General features: G+C 40.7%; 1 protein-coding gene across 5 annotated transcripts in view; it reads right to left on the minus strand.

The window, feature by feature from the left end:
• grid2 (glutamate receptor, ionotropic, delta 2) overlaps nucleotides 1–22,781 on the minus strand; it is a 519,407-nt gene that overhangs the window by 69,998 nt on the left and 426,628 nt on the right. For all 5 annotated transcript variants that reach the window (XR_002278273.2, XM_065950252.1, XM_020643448.3 and 2 more), the window contains exons 12-13: nucleotides 12,359–12,497; nucleotides 5,830–6,025 (exon numbers count right to left, since the gene is read on the minus strand). Coding sequence is in view for 4 of the 5 variants with exons in the window: in XM_065950252.1 (XP_065806324.1) it covers nucleotides 5,830–6,025; nucleotides 12,359–12,497 (335 nt within the window). In the remaining variant the exon portion in view is untranslated. The remainder of the gene's footprint in view (nucleotides 1–5,829; nucleotides 6,026–12,358; nucleotides 12,498–22,781) is intronic.

The raw sequence follows: 22,781 nt of genomic DNA on the forward strand, positions 1-22,781 counted from the left end.
TCAGCACAACAGTCAGATGTTGCTCTGTCAGGAGCAGCTCAGCTTAAAGGCCTGCTGAACAACACAAACACAAGAAGGACTAAGAAGAAAAGTACAGAACTGTGTCTTGGTCTTGAGACATAATGCAAGATTAATAGAGACCAATGATGAGTAATGTGTGTCTAAAATGGGGATGTCATTAAGTCAAACAGTGAAATGCAGCACACTCGTCTTTGACATATAGACTACATGTGACATCAAGTTAATGAGATATCAAGTGTGAGGTGCAACACCTCTTAGTTTATTGAGCGTGTTGATCATTGACTGAAATAGAAGAGACACATATATTACTCTGTGACAGGCCTCTCCAAGCAGCCCTTCATGTGTGTGTGTGTGTGTGTGTGTGTGTATGTGGTGTGTGTGTTTATGTAAAACATAGTGCTCTGTACATGTGAAGACGTTTTTTTGCATGCATTTGAGTGTTGTTGTCCATATGCCGTTCATATGTATGTATTTGTGTGTGAGTTAAATGGGAGACAGCTCAGACTCACTGACCCGATCTGACTTTTTCTTTTGTGCTGCGAGGAATCGGGAATGAAACGGAATAAAAATCCATAGTGCGCAAGACACAACGGTGACAAGAGAGGAGTAAGAGGTTTAGTGTGAAAGAGAAAATGGCCTGAGAGAAAACAGCATCAGGAAGAAGAGAGAGAGCATGACACTGAGGGAGGGGAGGGGGATATATCAAGTTCTTAACCTCACGGGAATCATAGATATATATATATATATATATATATATATATATACATATAAAAAAAATGGATCAAAGGAGACAAACACATTGAAATGAATCAAGCTGGGACAGAGAACAAAAGATGTCTGAGTCTGAGTGACTCGCAGGCTGGGTTAATAACATCATGGACTTCCAAATAGCCTCTGGCTTGAAAACATGTTCCAGGTACTGTTCACTGGCTTCTGAATGTATTTGTCAGAGTGAGAGGAAATCAAAACCAGTTGAATTTCTCCTCTTTGAAGGGCTCTTTTTGGAGTTTGTTTCTTAGCCTTTAGGCCTTCAGTTTAGTCATGATTAATGTATGTATAGCAACTAGAACAAGACATCATTTAGTCTTAAATGCATATTTATTCTCCTCTATGTGACAAGCTCTGAGGTAAAATTATATTAAAGTAAATTGCTCCAAAAAGAAGATTCTTTTTGAGTCCCCATTACTAAATGTAGAGGAAGACATAACAAATATATGACAGTACATTACAGTTTAAATTTCTTTTACAGCACTGCGTTCAGGATCATTAAAGAACATCATTTGTGTTGAATTTGTTAAGCGGAGGTTTAAACGTATAATCAAACATGGCAGCTGTGTCGCTGTCGGTGTCAGTGCTGCAGAAAGAAAACATCAGCTTCTGGTAACTGCAGCAGAGACAGAGAGAGGGACGGACATTAGTGCACCACTAGAGTGCACCCTGTAGCCTTTAACGCAGCGTAGATGAATAAGAGCCTGTTAGAGAGGCAGAGGAGGGTGCAGAAGAGGGACATTTTTAAGGAGAGGCTGAAGAAGAAAGAGGAAACTACAGAGAGGGCCGTGAAGGTTGGGAGATAGAGCAGTTTCAGAACATTGAGAGGAAGTAAGTGCAAAATAACCTCAACAACAAAGAAGAGGAAGAGAGTAAAATAAAGAGGGAGAGGAAAAAATCGAAAGAACCCAGCGACAAGGTCAAAGGAGCAAGCAGACATCTACTCATCCCCTCTTTCCACCGTGCTTAAGACCCGTTCTTAAGAAGGGTGCTTTTGTACTTTACCAGCCTGTGTTTGTGCTTAGATTTGCTCCACTTCTCCTCAAAATGTATTCTCACACTCAGATATATTGTTGTAACCCTTCTCCTCCCACTCAGAACGCTTCTGAAATATCTGCCCCTAATGATGCACAAACGGTGTCAGGAATACCCGACCAATAGGAGACCATGTATACTTTAGAGCAACCAATGGCGTTATCTCTCACTTATGGTCATTGCAAATTAGATTTAGATTATCTTGTACGGACGGTTACTCTTTCAACAGAGTTTTATGGAACTGAATCCACAAATGCAATGCAATGAAGCCGTAGGGTAACTATTGTTGTCTCACTTGTTAACTGTCACTAATATCTTTAATATCACTGCCAATAAATCAAAAAAGTATGAGACATCAGGGGGAGCCCGTGGTTGTTTTTAGTGCCCCATGTGCAGATGCTGTGGTCCTCGGTGTGGGCGGCCCGTGTTTGAATTCGACCTGTGGCTCCATTCCCTACTTTCTCTCTCCCCGGTTTCTGACTCTGTCCGCTGTCCTGTCTCTCCGAAAAAGGCACAAAAAGCCCAAAAGTACATAAATATTAGAAATGCATGAGACATAAAGAATTACCTATGCTTATTCAACTTTCTGTATTATTCCTCAGATACTCTCTTTACATTGTTTAAACCAGCAAAGACCACATAATTCCACTAATAAAAGCTTGTGAACAGGCTGAATATTTTCCTGACTGCACACAGTCTGTGTGTCAGTGTCTCTATTTGTGCGTCATGCAGACTCTGTCTGAATGGTCAGCTCCACATCACCCTGGTGGCTCGGCTGATCATCTGGTTATTGTCATTGTTGTGATGCTGCAGTCACATTTAGTTGCACTTTGGTAGCAGTGATGTGGCACTGATGTAAAAACATGGTGTAACTGATAGTTCCCAAAACTCCCTGAAGCCAACCAGCGGAGAAAAAACATTGAGTTAACCTGGTTCATGTTGGCTGCAGCCACATGAACATGTTTTTATGATCGTGTTGCTTCCTGTGCACCAAGTCTGTACCCTGAGCAGTAGAAGATGTCAGACTGATATTACTGTTTGCAAATATAACAGATCTTTAGAATGATTGACCTGGGCAGGGACATTGCTGCTGATCATGTTCTTCAATGTTGAGCAGTTCTCAGCAAACATGTCATGTTTAGAAATCCCTGAGGTCGCACTCACACTATGCAAAGTTGTCCCGTAAAGTGCTTAAGCACGATTGGCCCCCCTCCCCATTCCCTTGCTGGCCTGCACTCACACTGCTCCAGGACTAACCGGGCCCGAGCACGGTTACCTCCTATACATGTCGTAATACAACGCATGAATATCTTTACATAATTATGAAGGGGGCATAGTTTACAAGACAGGCGGAAAAATAAAATAAAATGGATGTGCTGTCGAGTCCACGCCCGCATATGAAAAAGAACAACACAGACAACATGACGACGATACAGCCATAACACTCATGGATTTGTTGATAATGACGGCTGTCCATGTTGTGTACCCGTGCTTGTGCTCGTGCATGAACCAAGCGTGCCAGGGCCAATGAAGGGTACCGTGCTTGAGCACATATGGAAGCAATCACACTAGTCAAATGAACTGGACTTTAGGGGTGAAGCATGCTTAGGCACGATACGGATTGCCTAGTGTTAGTGCGTTAGTGGATTGTGTTTGGTGCCAATGCAGCACACAAGTACATATTCAATACAACATATAAATGGCTTTCCACTTTACAGCTCAAAGTGGTAATATTTCAGAATTGTGGTTGAATTGATACGGGGAATGTGGTTTGGATCAATACAAAACGGTCTGTATTGAAAGCTCTTTGATACTAATCATGTGTTCAACACTTGGACTCCTTTCTGTGTTGGAAAATGTCAATTGAAATACAATACAAACGATACGAGGACTTTGGAGGCACTGAATGAACACTTAAGAAGTACTAAGAAGTCATGTCAGAGGCCTTTGTGTTTTTTCAAGCTGCTAATGTCGAGTAATTATCAGTAGAATAAATATAGTTTTGCATGTACACGCACATAACTCTGTATGGCAATAAAAAAAAAGACTTATTCATGATTCTTGACACCCGACTAATTAGTTATAAGTGCTAAATAAACACCTCTGGGGTCGAGCGATACGTGTGTGAGTGAGTGTTAATAGTCGTGTGCTTATATGCTGCATTTATCTCATCAACTGAAAAACACCACCCGCCACTTTAATCCCTCCTCCCAACACTTCCACTGCTGGCTACGGTTCAACTCTAATATATTCTGCAGGGAGGAGGGAGAGAGAGCGAGGCCCTCCCTGAAAGAGAGAGAGAGAGATGTGCGATGCAAACAGAAAGTGGGATGTATGCAAATCAGATGCAGCAGTCAGGTATTTATGATGCTGGTGTGATCACCGAGGGAATTAAGCATTTAAGCATGCGCCTGTTATCTGTGTATCGTTAACATCGTTTAGATAGATTTATCCCCGATCAGCACAGACAAGCCTGTAGCATGAGCTGTATATCAAAACAGCACTGAAGCTGTGCTGTGTACAATAAGGATGCACTGTATGCTGTGTAAATATTCAGTTTGCTGTTTGTATTGGGTACAATGAGGAGTAGTGACTGGTACACAGTGTAGGTAAAGATAGAGGATAAAGAAGTGGATGATATACTTTATTAACCTCCAAGGAAGAATGGTTGACACATGCTACATTACATAAGCTGAAACACACACACAAGCAGAGACAGGATCCTATGGACACTGTCCAGAGTGAGGGGGCTGCACATTGACAAACGCCCCTGAGCACTTACGGGTTTAGTGCCTCTACATAGCTCAGGAAGTGAACAGACATCTCAGTCTTTGAAGGTTCTCAGTCATCCAGGTCATGGCAAATTAAAAGCTTGATCCAAAGGCAACTGGACTTGGTTGAAGATCTTGAAGACATTTCACTTCTCACATTCAACCAAATCCAGTTGCCTTTGGATCAAGCTTTGAACTGACACCACCTCACCAACTACCAACCTAATTTTTACGATTTTACTTGTAATCAGAGTAAATCGGGCGACCCACCGGTTCCCAACTCAAGTATCTATTGAATTAGGTACTACCACCCCTAAACAGTGATTCTAAGAAAGAATAAGAAACTCACGACTAGGCATAGACGTATAGGAACATCTGCTGCAGTGATCATCCCAGGGTTTTAATATTTTGGAGCTTAAGAACATAAACACAATGAGAGTTGTATTTTTCTCTGAGGAGGAATTTGGGCTCCCTACTGGTATCATTACATCAGATGTAATAGTTAAATTATCCCTTTGTGTAAAGTGATGTGATTCTATTTACCAGCTGTGCATATTCAGAGACATTTGCAAACATTGTGCTGCGTCGTCGAACGTGACTTGTTTAATGATCGGTTGGGACATTTGGCACAATGCTGGGCACAAACACTCTCAAGTGACATTGTTCTGTTGGACAGATGGGATGCGTTAATGTGATCAAACCACAAGAATCATGTTTTTTTTCAAGGTTTATGCTACTGTACAGTGTAAATATAAACTTGATCCTGAAACCTGTGCTCTCTTGATTTTGATTGTAGAATAGGTTTTATATGATAGGTTGAATAAAATTGAGTTAAAACTTCTGCAATTTTTATTTTATTATATATTGTCGTGCTGCTAGTTAAAAATAGTCTGACAAGTTTTATAAAAAGTCTGTACTCATGATGGAGATGGAAATTATAAATAAGTGCACATGTCAACCTCAGAGGCTGATCTGGTTTTGAGAAAACAACCTGAAGGACAAACAAAATAAAAAAACCCAAGGTAAACGTTGGAAAATAAGGGCTTGCTTTTCACTGAGTTTTGAATAATTGCTTTTGATTTCCATTCTGCACCTGCTCCCATGTATTCAAATCCCATCACAACAAGGTTTGTCATTCAACACCTGTGTGTTACAAATCGCTGTGATTTCACTGATGTCAGTGGTCTTTAGTTCAGGAGCTGCAGCTTATTATAAAAAAACAGTTCAAACTTACCTTGCGGATGCCTTCTTTTGACTCCTCCACATTATTTTCTCCTGCTCCGGTGCGGTTAATCATTCGCCACATCTGGGAGTACATGGGATCTCTCTCAAAGGGGTTCATGGCCTTAGAGCGCACCTGATCGTACACTGCAGAGTCCAATACTGTACCATAAGGCAGCTCCGTCTGCTTGGATAAGTCCTGGAGAGACCTGGAGACAGACAAGAGGTAAAGAAGTGAGTATAAAAAGTGTTTCCATCCATCCAGACAGATCTAGTTCAGTTCATCCCGACAGTGATGATGATACTCTTAACTCTTGTCAGCTGTTTTTGCTTCATGCTGCCTATGCAACAAGTACGTGCAATAAATATTAAACTTCCGTACTCTCATTTGCTGCAATCATGTCACTTTCTGAAATGGCTTTTTGTCCACCAATGCCAAAAAGTGACGTATAGATCCTTCAGTACGCTGGCAGTCCATGGCTAGAAACTAAACTCCATTTTGGATGTAAAATAACTCGCATCTCAAGCTTCTTGGGTTTCTTTTCAAGCAATGAAAAGATCAAGTATGCACACTAATGCAAAGATTGATTAAGGAAGTGTTGTGGAATTCATAGGGGTGTAACGGTATGTGTATTTTGCCCCAGACTATCACTGTTTGGACGTCATGGTTCAGTCAAACAACGAATACGTCTGAGTGGTCACACATGACAGTATCCACACTCTAGCCCAGGTGGTGGTAATGCTTGTAACTATTTGCCAACCTCTACTTAACAAAATCTAGCTTCTTCTTTAAAGCAGTGTTGGGGCCTGGCTTTGGTTTCAGATTGCGGTATGTCATTGGAAACATGTCGAACATGCTATTAAATATTAGAAGGCATCACCTCTGAGTGCCAGGTGTCCAACAACTTAACCAAGATGTATTCTGAAAAGCCTCTAGATATGTAAGCAGAGATGGTCAAACACATAACTAAAGCCAGTTGCAATTACACTTTGACTCTGCGCTCATAAGCAGTAGAGGACCCCAGCTACAAGTAGTTATTCAAAGTGCTCAAGCCTCATCACAATTTTCCATCCCTTGCTCACATCATTATCATCATCATCATCATCATCATCATCATCATCATCATCATCAGTCTCTGCCTTTACTGGCATACACAAGCAAGAATTGAGCAAGAATTACTGCTTACAGTAATGCTAAAAAAACAAAACCAAAGGAAACCAAACAAAGAGACGCCGGACGAAGGTGAGATGGAGAAGAGCATTCAAAGCATTTGCCAATTCATTGGTCTGAATGAGTCCATAACTGGGGCCTCTGGTTTGGCACTCCTATGTACCCTGGAGGGGACATGTTGAATGATCAAGCCTTTGTGTCTGTCTCCGTTAGTCCCATTGAGAGCTGGCCAGGTCTGCAGAGGTGGGCTTTGGACAGCACACATGATTTATTCATGTACTGGCCAGCTGTATGGCACTCCACACCATCCCTTTCCCATCAATGAGTGATGATTTGGATCTAAACTCTCCATGGGCCGGCAGTGGGAGTTGGCAGCGACATGTAATCGACATGGAATAAAAATAGAAAAAAAAAACTGTGATTGGCCGCGACCGACGAATGTGAGAAGAATGTGGGTGGAAAGCAGTTTGGACAGCAGCACTCGGTTAGTTCACAGAGCTGTAGAACTGCACCCGGTTGATCTCTGTAATCATAGCAAGGAAAGGGGAGACACTTATAAAGAAATAGAACTGGAAAAAAAAAGTCGGTCCGTCTTCTTAGTTTTTTCTCTCGCCTCCTTTTTCCTCTCTCATTCTACCCTTCACCCATAAATTGCCACCTCTAGGGGAAAACACGAGCTGTTGTTAATTATAACGCAACAGCGCTCGGGTTGCCTCTCAAAGAGTTTTGGCCGCTGAGAAATGTAATGGAGAACTAATACAGGAACTAATTACTGTTTGTTTGTTAAATAGCTGCTACATACCACCCATGGATTTGAAAGACACATTTGTAATAGAAAAACATGCCCACAAAAAATACTCAACATGTCCTGCTTAATGAAGAACAACAAGAGAAGTGTATCTTACTTCATTAATTCTGCTGTAGTACACCCACAGAGCAGATTTAACAATGGGTGCAAAATTTGAGTAGGTAATGTTGACATTATTACCGGAGTGCTGGCTAAGACAAAACCACGCACACATTAACACCCACAGACACACACAACATAACACAATCAGACTGGAAGTTACAGCTCCTGCGGTTCGCCTCACTCTCTCGCGTTCTCTTTCGCTCGCTCGCTCGCTCTCTCTCTCGCCCTCCTCAACTGTCTCTCTGACCTAAGAAACCCTTTGAACATTTTAATGAACTTTGCTGTGAACATGAATCTTTTATTGCCGTCAATTAATCTTTGGCCTTAATAATTTCTCCTCCCCAGCGCTCCCCTGAGACGATGCACGCCTGTCAGAACCCTCTCTGACCAGGATTCCCCCTCTGTGAATTGGTTTCACTGGGCAGTAAGTCTCCGCTTGTTATTTAATGGTGCATGATTATGCAGGAGGGAGCGGGAGGGAGAGACGTGTCCTGTATGAAAGATGAGTCAAGCTTTACTTAGACAAAAAATGAAAAGATGAAAAAGGTTTATAATAAGGATTTAATTTGATAATAATTCAACAGGACAAGGGGCTAACATTAGAAGCTACAAAGAGTGTGCATGCAGAATGACATTTAGTGTATATTGTATTCAGGGTCTTAAAACTTTACTACTCAGTCAAAGTAACTTAGTGCTACCTACATAATATCTAAAAAAAAAACCATTATAAAAACACTACACTTCGTAACAGGGTTAGAATAAAATGCACAGTTGAAATAAATATCATCATTATCCACTGTTTATCCTTTGATATTATAGAAGCCCTAAGTGGACATTTTATTGACTTTGTTTTCCTGTTAACACAAGTCAATTTCCAGATGTTTTCTCAAGATCTCGACTTATATCGTTCTCTTGGGTTAACAATACAAGTTTAACTGTGATAACTCGAGAAACGACTGAAATTATCCCGTGATAACAGGATAAATTAGTTGAGAATCCACAAAAAAAAAAAACGGAAATGACTCATTAACCATAGACAACAGTGAAGTCAAATGTATTGATGTCCTCTCAGGGCTTCTGTAGATAATTGAAGGTATATGTACTTATGACATGCTCGTTCCTACAGTATCAGCAGTATTCTGATGAGGATTTATTTGTCTTTATAAAAAAAAAATATCTACATAAAAGTGAAGCTAACAATCCAATATCAAACATTTAAACTTAAAACAGAAATCTGCTCGACTCTGTGTGGCAAAAGCCAATCAGTGTTTAGATTTCCTGACTACCTGAAAAGCATCAGAAGAGATCGATCCGACCTCTATTCAACAATGGTAAAGAGTTTACTTTGTAGCTGTTATTGCCACATGGAAAAAGAAGTCTTGCCTGTAAGTCCTTAAACACTAGCTGGTGGATTGACCGTCCCGTTTAAACAGAAATTTGCATCCGTTCCAATGCCTTCTATCAGACGATGATGCTGATGGGTTCCCGAGATTGCAATTACAAAATGTCAAAGGGAACTGCTGTTAGGATCACCTTTTCACCAACAGAGGATGATATAAGCCCTTTTTTAGACTGCTTTTTTTTCACCAAAGTGCTGTAACTAAGCTCAGCTGTCATCATGTCTTTGTACATTCATATTGATTCTGTAATGGCGGTGTCCCAGTCTTTGGGTTTACATTGCACTTCGGCGTGGTGGAAGCACGGCACAGCGAGAGCTCCACATAGACACACAGTCAGCCGTGCACACACACCGCGCTGCACTCCCCCGCTTGCCCTGCTGAAACTGTTTCACCTCTGTAACGCCTCTGATACTACCTCTGAAGACTATAGAGGGGGGATCACTGTGTCCCCTCCCCCATTACTCCTCCGTGACAGTGAGATTGAAGGCGAAACATCACATGGACGTAAATATCTCGGCTTGAAACAGTAGCCTTTATAGGGCTATTGAGATGGTGTTACGGTAAACCTTGACTCCTAGACCCTACAGAAAGACTTGTAAGCTTACTAAACATGAGCTGTCGCCACTTTCAGCAACAAGACTGTTGGACTGCTGTTTGTCTGACCATCAGCCGCATTATGCTCAGATACACACATTAACACACACACACAACCCTGGCTGTATTTTTATTTTTAAGCATCCATAAAGTATGAGTATGAAGTATTTGTCTTTAAACCTTTTCATCCTAACTACTTCTCCTGCTCCATCTCTCTCCTCTCTGAACACGTGACCCCTCTTTTCCCATTTCTCTCCCCTCCAAAATCCATTTTTCATTCTGAATTCATCAACATGGACTGCAGACCCTCCCCCTCTCTCTCTCTCTCCATGCTTCTCTCCTCTCTCTTTTTTTTCCTATCCATTCTCTCCGTGCTGCCTTCTCACCTCCCAACACTCCCAGCCCCCTTTTGACCTAATCCATCTGATCTTTCCCTACACCCACTGCCTCTATTCATTTCAACTTTAGAATGTTTTCTCCATTTTGTCTCCCTCTTTGTATCTTCCTCTCCTGCTTCCTCTCTTCACCACTCTCCGCTGCCATCCCTCACTGTTTTCCTAGAGGATTCACACCAAAATTGAGGGAAAACATCCAAGCGTGAAATAGTCCAGAGAGGGTTCTTGACGCTCACTTCCAGGATGAAACAGGGGCATTAATACTTAAAAACCCTGTCTGTCCTACCGGCTCACTGAGACGGCCATGCCTCCATCTTTCCCCCGGCCTTCTTTCTCTTTCCTGTCGCTTCATTTGCTTGCTTTTTAGCTAAGTTGCTCTTTCAATCAATCGCTGTTGTTCTATCAGTGTAATATGTAAATCAAGTATTTATCATAGAAAAGTGCTCGCTCATCACAATCTTTTTCTTTTTCTTGCTCAACAACTCGTTTCCTCTCTTCCCCTCTTTATTAGGCTTTATGATTACTCTGTTTATTCTGATGTGTTCCCTCTCACCGCTCATCGCACCACCCATACTTGGAGACCCAATGCCATGTGGGTGCTGTTGTTTGGGGCGTCATTACGTCACTAATGACCCCAGAAGAGTCAACACATGAAAGATAATGCATTCAAATTTATGGAAATCCTTAATTAGCTCAATGGATGCTGAATGAAGCGGTAAACACTCAGGCACTCGATATGAGCAGCAAATTTAAGGGAAGACTTTTAAGAAAATATATCTTCAGGAATTTTCCAAAAGATGAGACAAAAGCATCTGAAATGTAGAGAAGGATGAAAAGAAAAAGAGGGAGAAGGAAAAAGCAGCAAAGAACTCTCAAAATGTCATTACTTTTCTCGAGAGCAATTAACAGATTTGGAAGGAAGGATGGGACGAGTGAAGGAAAGGCAAGGATAAAGGATGCATAACAGAAAAAAGGAAGCAAAGAAGCATATGATGGAGAGACAAACTGACAGAAATAAATTAAGAGACACCTAGTGATGAGATCGAGAGAAATAAATGTTGTTTATTCCAAAGCCAAGCACAATTAACTGTGGCACTGCCGGGCATAGCGGATGTTTCGGCATGCTGATTAGTCCAATGAGAGATGAGCGTTTCCTAGTGCCACCAGGAGAGAAGCAGGCAAACATATTATCACAAGGGCAGATAAACAGAGTGCACAGAGCTTAGGGAAATAATGTGTGTGAGACCGGATGTCTGTGGGTGTGTTTGTGGGTGTGTGGGAAAGAGTGAGTGGGCATTACCAGTTTGCCTTCACACCTTCTCTGCCCCCAAACCCGGAGAGGAACATGTGAAAAAAAAACCTTGTCTTACTTTGCTTGTGCCTTATACTCTCTCTCTTTGAATGTTCTCTTATCTTCCCAATCTTCATCACAGGGAACACAACCACACACAAACACTAAAACACACACGGAAATGGACACACATTGTTACAATGATAGATCCAAACTTGAGGCAGAGCGGAAATTACTATCCTACGATGGAATGAAGAAAAACGATTGGAAAAAAAGGGGTTGGAGCGAGGGAAAAGAGAAAGGATGGGGAAGTAATGTTCTTGTGTGTTGGAATGAATGTAAGTGTGTTGCTGCTCATGCATTACACCTGCCTGGTTGAATGGATTTCCACACGGAGATACAATAAGACACACTTTGGTAAGATTGCCGTGTGATGCTGCGTGTTGGAAACCATTTGTCATGTATGAATTGTTACACACAAACTCTATAGGTGTGATTTAGCACGTGTGTGTGTGTGTGCATATGTGTTGATAAATGGATTCATACATACTTAGGTGTACTAGGTCTGCATTGCTTTAAATTACTGCGCCTGTTTGTATGAATGGATGGGATGTGAAGTGCAGCTTTAAAACTGAAACTAAGAAAGATGGTCTTATATGAAATTGTTGAAGAGTTCAGTTTCTTGTATGGCACAAGCTATCAATAGAAACCCAGTTTAACAGAAATCAAATATAGGAAACTCTGATAACAAAGAGTCAAAGAGTAAAGGTTGAATACTTACTGTATGGAGTTCTCAATGCGTGTGATGGTGAGGAAGGCTGCAAGATTGGCGGTGTAAGAGGAGATAACAATGAGAGCAAACATCCACCAGAAGCCCATCATCATCCTCGTCGCAAGAGTGGTGTAGGGAACCTCTCCACCTGGAAAGGAGGAGAGAAAGGAAGGAAATAAGAGTGGAAGGAAGGAAGGAAAGAAAGAAGGGAGGAAGGAAGGAAAGAAAGAAGGGAGGAAGGCAGGAAGGAAAGAAGGGAGGGAGGAAGGAAGAGAGGAAAAAATGCCCGGTTAGAGAAAAAGCAACAATTTAACTCATACAAAGAAGTCTTAGCTGCAGCAGAACAAGCTGTCGAAGCAGCAAAGCACATCCTGAAAGATTACGTTTTGGATTAACACATCTGATCTGAAGCTTCGGTAAAGATCTGATCTTCATGTGGCGGCACAAAGTGGGAAAAAGAGCAGAGAGAACTGAATCGATGCTCATCTGAAAACATCAAGAGAAGACACCTGGGAGATCTGATAATATTTATACACTTAGGAAACGTAACCTTTGCAAACTGCATTCATCTCTCTGTAATGTCTTAATGTGGAATCCCTCTTAAAAACACCCTGCAGGCAGAGCTGTTTGGACACAAGTAGAAAAATGGATAGCACATAAATGATGCAAGGCGACTTAAAAGTTTGATTAATTTAAACCTGATGTTTAAATGCTCGTCAGGCCTTCCCATTAGGATGTTACATAGCCTGGAGCACATTACAATGAGGAGTGTCTCGCCTGTCGACAAATATAAAACCTCTTTATCCTCGTCTTGTGTTATAAACAGCAATTGTGGCCTTGTCCTGTGAAATCTTCTGCTACAGTAATAAAGCAAACTGTCTCGGCTTTGTGTGAGCATCAAAATTGGCTGTCACTCTAACCCTGAGCCTCCCCCCCAAAGAAAACAAAAAGTTGATATGTGCTTCAACCAGGATTATAAAAAACACACATTTATCTTTTTCTATTGCTCTCAGGTAGATTGTGGGCTAACCTTTCTTTCCACACATACACAAACATCCTAAATGCATTATATATATGCATACCTTGAAAAACACACAGCGTAATGATTGATTCACAGCCACTGAGCTCTTCCTTACTTGATTTATTGAAGCCTGTTAGAAATGAGGCTCATTCATCCTCGTGGCAGGGGATCACTGCTACGTCGACTCAGACCAACAGATGCTCTCCTCGAGCCCAGACCCAATAATATATGTGACACCCACGTAATCCCATGTCCCCCTTATCACACACCCCTCCTCTTCTTCTACTGTATTCTTTTTTGCATCTTCCTCTCAGGGCTTTTCTGCATCTCTCTCTCTCTCTCGGTTCACTGGATTTTTCTCAGGAAATACATTTCCTGTTGACATCAGGTTTAACCACGAGCCCTAAAGGCAGAATAATGTTTAGTACTGTAATCTATATTCATGTGAAATAATCCCTCAGCATGTTCTCCTGTCTTCTTCTCCCATATGTCGATTCCTTTATGCGTTTTGCTTTGATGGTTTTGATTTCTATGACATCTTAAGCTCTCTTAGAGGTTGGTTCTTTGTGTATTCTCATATGTACAGTACTGTGTCTATGACATCTTTGTTTTCATTCCATCTTCTATTTGTTTCAGCAGGAGGTATCCTAGCTGAGATGAGCCATTCTTGTATAGCATTCTATACATAATTCTTTATTTAAAGAAATGTGGTTTTAGCAGGTTATGAACCACACTGAATCCAATGCTGATGTCTTTATATGAGCCACAAATGCAAACAAAGCCATCAGGAGGAAGTTTAAATATTTCTATATATATAATTTTATGTGCCTGTCACTTTAGCAGCGGGGTAGGAGCCAGACAAGTTATTAAACAGCATGCTGCAAAGACTGCCTTATTCGAACAATGGGAAGACTAGTTGAAAGCTGTATGTTTCATTTCAAAGAAAGACAGATGAGATTGGTTTCAGAAAAAAACAACTTACACATGCACAGGACAAGATCAGCAAAGAGTTCATTGTCCTTCTTTGATCACAGGGGACGCCAAAATCAACACGACCCAGAAGTTTCTGACAGGAGCTTTAACAAGTCATGAGTTATTTCAGATTTGCAGGTGGGCAGCATGGATTGTGTCTTTTTCTAAGTATGAATAAAACTAGCGGGAGCAGACATTGTTCTCTCATCACTTATGACTTATGACTGCCATAAGGGTCCAAACCTGTCAAACTGTGATTGCAATGTCTACAAATAAAATAGCTTCATACATTTGAACTTGAGTATCACTCACCCTAAGGAAGGTTTTCTGCCATTTTCTGGGGTTTCATGGAGGACGGATTAAGCGTCCAAAGAAAAACATAATGATACAAAAATATTCTCTTGTCTAAGAAAAACTTTTCATTTAGATTAGTCTGCACAAATTATATAAAATATTTGATACAGTCGGGAAAATGACTTGCGCAATTTGCATCTTAATGTCCAAAAAATCAAGGTTGGCAGACTTTGTCAAGTTCCCTGACTTATTTTTTTGTTCTTTTTGTCCCTTGACAATAATGTCTATGTCGAAACAAGTTCAAGTACAGCAGACTGTTTGAAAAGGTCATTCTGTTTCTTGCTCTAATGGCTGCGATTTTTAAGTGTTTGCTTTTGTAGAGAGTGTGTGAGAAAGAGAGAGAGATAGAAGAGGACGGACAGAGTGACAGTGAGGGGGGCAATTTTAACATCTTGAGATCGTCAGATATTGTAAAAAAGAACAAAAACACTTGGATTTATGAAGCTCGATAAAACTAAGTGGACTTTGAGAAGTGGATTGGAAAGGGCCCTTTATATGATTTATTTGAAGACTGGTTTGGCATTGATTTTTAAGGTGCCAAAGTCTCAGAAACTTCTCTCAAAGTTTACTGTGAAGCTCTTAAAAGGTTGCTGAAATAGTGACTGCGTTCAATAATTCAAGTTCCTGGTGTCTGTTTTAGTGTCTGTGTAACTCTATGTCCATGTTTGAAAACACAAAAGCCAACATAGTATTACCTTACAATCATTTATTTTCCCAAGTGTCCCATTGTGAACATGAGATACACTTCAATCTTCACCTGGGAAGATGATCTAAACGTCTGCAACATGTTACCAGGTAATATGGTGAACGTTAGAGAGAATATAATTCTTACCTTTGACTTTATTGTTCACTACTCTTCACTCTAAGAAGACATTTTCGAGGACGGGATGCATGTGTAAACTCAAAAGGCCACATTTTTCATCCACACTGGACTTGTCCTGCCAGTTTCCAAGTAGACCTCACAGTGAGTTGATTGGCAAGAAATTTGCAGGATAATTTACAGCAAATAAGTGGGTGGGGCAAAAAGCAGGGGTGTGTCCAGTGCGCTGGCCAGTGGGGCCATATCTATTTAAAGACAGCTGCAGAGGAAAGGAATGAGTCCATACACATTTCCAAGCACACTCCTGCACACTCTCTAACTTTGGATACAGAACTGCAAAGTTTGCCAATTGATTTAATTTCTGCGAGTTAGACAGTGTGCAGGAGTTTGCATGCAATTCTTTCAGTAGTTAAACTTGTGACTTTGGACATACATTTTCTGAGTCCTTAAAGTATTAAGTTAAAAAAGATTATATGTTGCCATTCTATTGAAGTTGAAATCTATTGTGAACTGTGCACACAAACTTCAGGCCACCCCTTCATATGTCAATGCCCCATGGACAACCCCAGTTAAAAAAAAAGCCTTGACACATTCCCTGGGCGGAGGACATTCATATTGTGCAACCCCTGTGCAACTGGTGCAATCTTTGTGCATGTAACGAATTTGCTTCACACATGACATGCTCACTGCTAAGTTATTTTCCACTCATTTGTTGATACTGTGATTAGGAAGATTTTAGGTGCATGCACTCCTCATAATTCATTTTCCTTTTATGGACTACATGCATGAAAGAGGCTATAAAGTTGTTCTTGCAGATGTGTAAATAACTTTAGGAGCATGTTTGAATACACAATGCATCTGTTAAAGACCCTTTTCCACCAACAACATCACTATGATATTAAAAGACAAACGGGGGTGGTGGTCTCTTCAACTAAAACAACCAGGACTACTTAAAGAAGCTACAGCGACTCTTTTAAGGCTTTCATCAGGGCAGCTTTACATTTTTCCCATTTCCAGAAAACTCCTGACTTAAGGAAGTTGACTCGATGTGTCTCTGTGTGTCTATGTTTGTGGATCTGAGAGCAGGAATAGCAATGAAGCAGCTTTTGTGGATGCCAGCACACAGCTTCAAAGGAACCCTATTGTGTGTCCCCTCAATATAGCTCGACATTCTAACCACCCTTTCTCTACTGTACTGCTTCGCCTTTTATTCTCTGCTGTGTTTCCATGTAGCCGTGCACACAACACTTATTTATTTTTTCCCACTTTTTAAAAGGTTTTCTCGGAATGATTTATAAACTCGAACAGAGGGGACACATGGAGGAGCCAAGTAACTCCAGGTACCATGTACTGCCTCGCAGCTTAAATTAGCTTCTTTCTTTCTTTTGAAATGTACTTTCTCAAACTTCCAGGTTGCCATTGGTTTCTCACTGCTGTTATCAGGAGCTACTTACTGGCCAACTATGTGTTTGCCTTCTTCACTGACTGACTGCTGATGTATTCTTAAATTGAGTGATTCATTAGATAGCTGGCTGCTTGGTAGATTTCCTGGTCCAGTGGGGACTAGGACTGAATGAGGCTGACTGATTGACTTTGATCAGGTAACTCGTGGTTCTGCTACACGTGCTCTCTTCCATGTCTCATCATTTCACAATTTGAATGAATGAATGAATTTACCTTGCGCCGAGAGCATAAAAACACTATACTGTACAAACAAACATACAGGACATAAAAACACATTTAAGCATCACATGATTAAATGAGGGGTTTTAGTAGTGAATTAAATAAAGTGCCAAGATCAGTATAATCAGAGCTGATTAAGCAGCTGAACACTGAGTGGAACAAAGGATCTAATGCCTCTTCAGGTCCTAATACCGGGCATTGTGTACCTGTGCCCTGAAGTCAGGAGTTCATACTTGAAAAGGATACATGTGTGCTTGACCAAAGAGGGTTGCAGAATGTCTGCTGTAATCCTGTTGGCTAAATTCACTTTACTGGTCTGTCAGGAAAGACATGCTGCACATTTGCCTCCCAGTTATCTTGCTGCATAGTTTAACAACCCTGTCCAGTTTGTTCTTATTTTGTGCGGATAATGCTCCTCCCCAACACTGAATACAAAAAGGTCACCACACTTTCAATTAAACTCTTGTAAAATTATTTCAACATGGTGCTGCCTTATCTTTAAAGTCTGACTTTCTGTTTGGATTTACAACTGACCAATCACATAGTGATAATGGGAAGGAACTTTTAGGCTTTCTAATCCTGCTTTAACTCCAGTAAATGGCCTGTACATTATGTGGTACAGTCATGATATAACCCATTACATCACTAAGCCTTTAATATATTTTGTTCATAATACTGTCTAACATAATCACAGGTCTAGGAAATATTCAAGCTTTCCAGTTCCACTTCAGAAGCTGCAATCTCTTACTCTTGGCAGCTAAACAATACCATTAATACCTAGTCCTTCTTCCTTAATCTAATCGATCCTGCTTATATTAAAGGTTTTTTCAGACGTCCAGATAATCTCTTTTACTTTTGGCTCTTGTAAACACACAAATGAGTACTAATGTTCATTGTCAATGTGTTCACTGGACGGAGGACATCAAATCTGGGAGTCATATCATCAGAACAAGAAAATAAGGAGGAAAAATATCCAGATTTTGTTGAATTGTTGTTGTTGTTGTTGTAATTGACCCCATATTGTACACTGTTAAAAATGTGGTTGGAAGCAAGATATGGTAGAACAAAAGGAACAATAGCAGAAGAAAACAGACACACACACTCACACTCTGTCTTTGGGAAGCTGCCAAAATGTCTACTAAGAACATCAACACATTCTCAGATATATGAGGGAACGGGGCACCACCCTCATCCCTCAGCGTTGAGACAAACTAATCAGAGAGGGAGATGATTGAGTCCAAACGTCCTTGATGCTGCGTATATGTGTGCTGTAAATCTGATGGAGAGCATAAGAGGCCAAGACAAATTGTTCAGGAAGTAGTACCAGGTGAGCCTCAGAAACATTTAGGTGACACATTTGCTATCTATTAACTGTCAACTAATCATTGACATCTGACTGGATCAAGCTTGAGTTTATTCTGAGAGTATAGCAGAGTGCAAAGACACTCCTGAAGATATCGTAACAGTTAAGTTATGATATATCTAGCAATGTTTGGGTTGTTGATGTTTTTGTACATTCGGAGAGTGATCCTGCCGAGCAACGCTTTCCTAAAATGTCTCGTCTCCTTTTTTATTGCACTTTATCCTGGAATACCGGTTGCTGTATTTTGTGTCACTTCTAAATGTTTCAGTATGAAACAGTACATTCTGCTCCTGTTATTTCCATTTCCATCTATATTAAAAAGGAAATAATCTTCAGAAAAGGTAAAGGGGTAATAATGGATTTGAAGTGTCTGAAAATGTAAGTTCTGGTTGGTGTTTTTTGTTTTGGATTTTGAAAATTTCAAAAAAATCAGAGAATCGAAAAAGACCAAGTACTTTGAGTTTTCTGTTGTATCACTACACTGATTTACACAAGAATCCATCCATCCATCTATCAATCCACCCATCCTTCTGTCCGTCCGTCCGTCCGTCCATCCATACTGAGCTACAGCCTCCCTAGTGCAATCCAATTACCATTGACTAAAGAAAGCGAAGCTGCTGCGGTCTCATGTGCATCTCAAAGTCATCTGTCAGTAACAATTTTGCTCTTCAACTTTACTGACCTTTAGTGCCAATCACTCTTGTGCTATGGTTTCTACAAGTTCAAGACAATACATTAAGGGGATGGGGGGAGGGGGCAGCAGGTCAATGGACAGGTTTATCTTCTTTGCTATAGGAAAACATCACATCACAGTGTAAATAAAACAAAGGGTCAAATGCTGGAACAAGTGGCTGGACAAATTCTTGGACTGTTTCTGCTATTGTGGATGGCTTATAGACAATTACACCGCTCTTCACGGCATGCTGTCAATGTACACAAGCACCTTCAGTCACTAGTTTATTGTGCTGAAGTGTGCTGAGAGGTGCTCGAGGCATCCACTTGTTCAAACTTGTGACTCTCTTCCCACAAAAGCATCAGCAGCACCATGTTTGAGTAATCTCTCTCTCTCTCTCTCTCTCTCTCTCTCTCTCTCTCTGCAGAGAGGAGGTGCTCACAGTGTCTGCCCACAGCTCTGGAGCCGGTTCTATCAAATGCCCCATCATTGTTTTCAAATCTATATTCCTGCTGCCAACTGTTCTGAGCTTTCTCTTCAAGAGTTACATCATCACACTCCAGTTATTCTTGGATGAAAGACGAGCAGAGCAGTTCATTAGAGCTGTTTAAATGAGGAAAGAGAGTTAGAGTATGTTCAGCTGATGTCAGCTCCCAGTAGGAATCCCTGCAATCGTGCAACAAAATGATGTAACGTTTTTTAACTACAATTTGGAAAATGTCATCTTTCCAGAGGCCTAACGTGTCTGACTGAACAATCACTTAGCAGGGTAGTGAAGCTAGAGGAACCAAACAAACAGAACTTGTCGGTTGATCATATCTGTATATATATATAAATATATATTTATATATATATATCAAAAACCAAATATATACTCATTTGTTTTCTTGTAATGTGATGATGTATTTGAATTTTCCTGTGTGTTGTGTTGTCTTTTTCAAGGTACATAAGCCGGGGGCAGAGCTTTCCTTTTGTCAAATTTCCTCTTGCTGACAATAAAGTGTACAAATTATTTTCCGTGTGTTTGTTCTCCACGTTTTTTAATCCTATTTCTGTCTTTTCTGTACCCAAAATACTGAAACTATTTCCTTCGATGAGTAAACCCTCTGGGAAATAAACCTGATGGTTATTCTGGGAAATCAATAGATTAGGTAAACAAAACAAAAACAACAACACAGGATTAAAAGGCTCATTACCTGTAAAGATACAAGTGTGTGTATGGAATATCAATCCTCTTGGATACATAATCTTATTTTATTAAACAGTTGTATCAAAAAGAGTGGTAGCTGACCAAACTGGCTCCTGCGAAATAAAACGGTTTCCAAGCAACTAAGACGAGCAACACACAAACTAAAGATGCAGCCAAAGGCTAATGATCTGACTTTTATCCCTGATTTACATTTTTTCAGATGTCCGATCTCTGATCATGTCAGGTTCTTCTCCATGCTGAATACTGAACCTTTTTCATTTATTTTATTTTGTAACGCAATGGTCCACATAAAAGCTGTCGCTGGCATCTACTGACTGTAAAGGCTACAATTCAATAAGAACAATAAAATCAGAAGAAATCTTTTTTTTTTAAAGAAGGCTACCAAAGCAGTGGTGGAGGACAGATGCAGTACTGAGAATGATTCTTTATTATTATTGTGCTTTTTTTTAAACGTATTTTCTTGCTGGAAACACTATGATTTGGTTTGGAGCAGTCGATCTGAACCATGTGTTGAATGAAGAATTTTCAATAAAGAATGTCATTAACATTATTTACCTTTCTTCTCCACTTTCCACGGGACCAGAGGAAAAGTAAACAGGATTTCATAGTCAGGAGAATACCAACATGGTGCACATTTTCTTTGGAAGAAAACGGAGCCCTGTGAGGCTCTTTGAATTTCAAATGATTTCAGAAGAGAAAAACAAAAGCCCTTTTCTAAAGCATTATGACAACTTTCAAAGTTTCTTCCGCTGTCTAAATAATCTTGCACAATGTGCTTTGCCAATCAGGCTGTTTATAAAACAGCAGGTTCTTTGTATTTTCTCGAAAAGCCATTGAAGAGAGCTTTTTCATGTCACAGAACTCACGGTTTTCTCAAAGCCTGACGTCTGAAAACAAAATCATGTTGACAGTTTCTCTAACTTCCTACGAAAACAGAACGATGTTCAAAGCACCGGCATCTCCTTCACTTCTTCTTCATTATCAAAGCACCAGTACACCCCGACAAAAGTCAACGATAAACATGGTTACCCGTACTGTCTGATCAGATGATGTTCTATTGTGACTGCACTGAGTCAAGTAGCAGAGAGAACAACAGAGATAAGAGAAATACGATGTTTCCCCACGTATGGAGAAGGGTTTGAAGTTGAGCTGCTTCAAGCTGAGAAAAACACGTTTGTTAAACCTAAGCAAAGCCATTCATATCATCTGTTCTTTGGCAGATATACAATAATCTACAACATCTGCAATTATGACTCACGCAATCAACACTTTCCAGCTTCTCCGGGCAACAGAGCATGCTTGATTATGATAACATGTTTTTGCAGAGCTCTGATGGTAAGACACTGTTTGTGACATCAAGGGTGTCTGAACTCATGCGTGTGCAGGTACCAACAGAGACATGACAAAAGGTGTCTTTTAAAGGGGGACAGGATTTGAATCGTATATGTTTGTACATGTTTATTTGAAAGTTAACATTTTGTATTCACAGGATTTCACACTGCCCTGGACACTCAGGTCATCAGGTGGAGGTCTTTAAGCTGTACCCAGAGTTAGATCAAAGTCCAGAGAGGGGGCCTGTGTCACCTATGCATGAGGAAACACAGTGCATCGTCATGCTCCCATTTAGTTCCTTTTTCTTTAACTCAAAAGTTTCCTTAGAAGACAAACACTCAAACAAAAGCAGAGAAACGTTTAAAGTGAAGGTGTAAACATGTCTCTACAGCCTATTCAGGAGTTTCAGCTGAAATGAACGGGGATGCCCGGAAACAGAGATGAAAAATTAGTCAGATACAAGAACTGTTGTGTTCTGCAGTTCTGGCACATGGAACTATTCTACAAGCCAACTCATCTGCATTAAACACGTTCAATGTGTTTCGCTGCTTCCTTCTCTCACTGCGTCTCCCTGCCTCTCTCATTCCTCCTCCTCCTCTCCCCGACGTCCTTGTTGACATGCTGCAGTTAAAGGCAGCTCCAGATGAGTACAGCTTTGAAACCATCCGAGCGGTGGGCACATCCTGTTGGGTTTTATATATATCTGGCTTTCTTGTAAAGCTTCAAATCTCACCAGCGAGCGGGCACCCCCTCTGCCTCAGATTATAGCCCTCCACCGCCTGATGACTTGCAGGAATTGTTACTTTTTTTTTTTTACCATCTATTCCTCCTCTTGCACCTCAATCACTCTCTCAACTGAAGGTGTCCCGCTGATTATAAACAACCTGGAAAAGACATATTACGATGTTGGGACCTGGGTGAAGAGTAAAAATGGAGAGAACAGAAAAAGGCAGGAGGAGGATGATGACAAAGTGTGTGCATCCTTCCTCCAGAACCTCCCCTTC

The sequence above is a fragment of the Labrus bergylta genome, chromosome 2 (assembly GCF_963930695.1).
Source record: "Labrus bergylta chromosome 2, fLabBer1.1, whole genome shotgun sequence".
Lineage (NCBI taxonomy): Eukaryota > Metazoa > Chordata > Actinopteri > Labriformes > Labridae > Labrus > Labrus bergylta.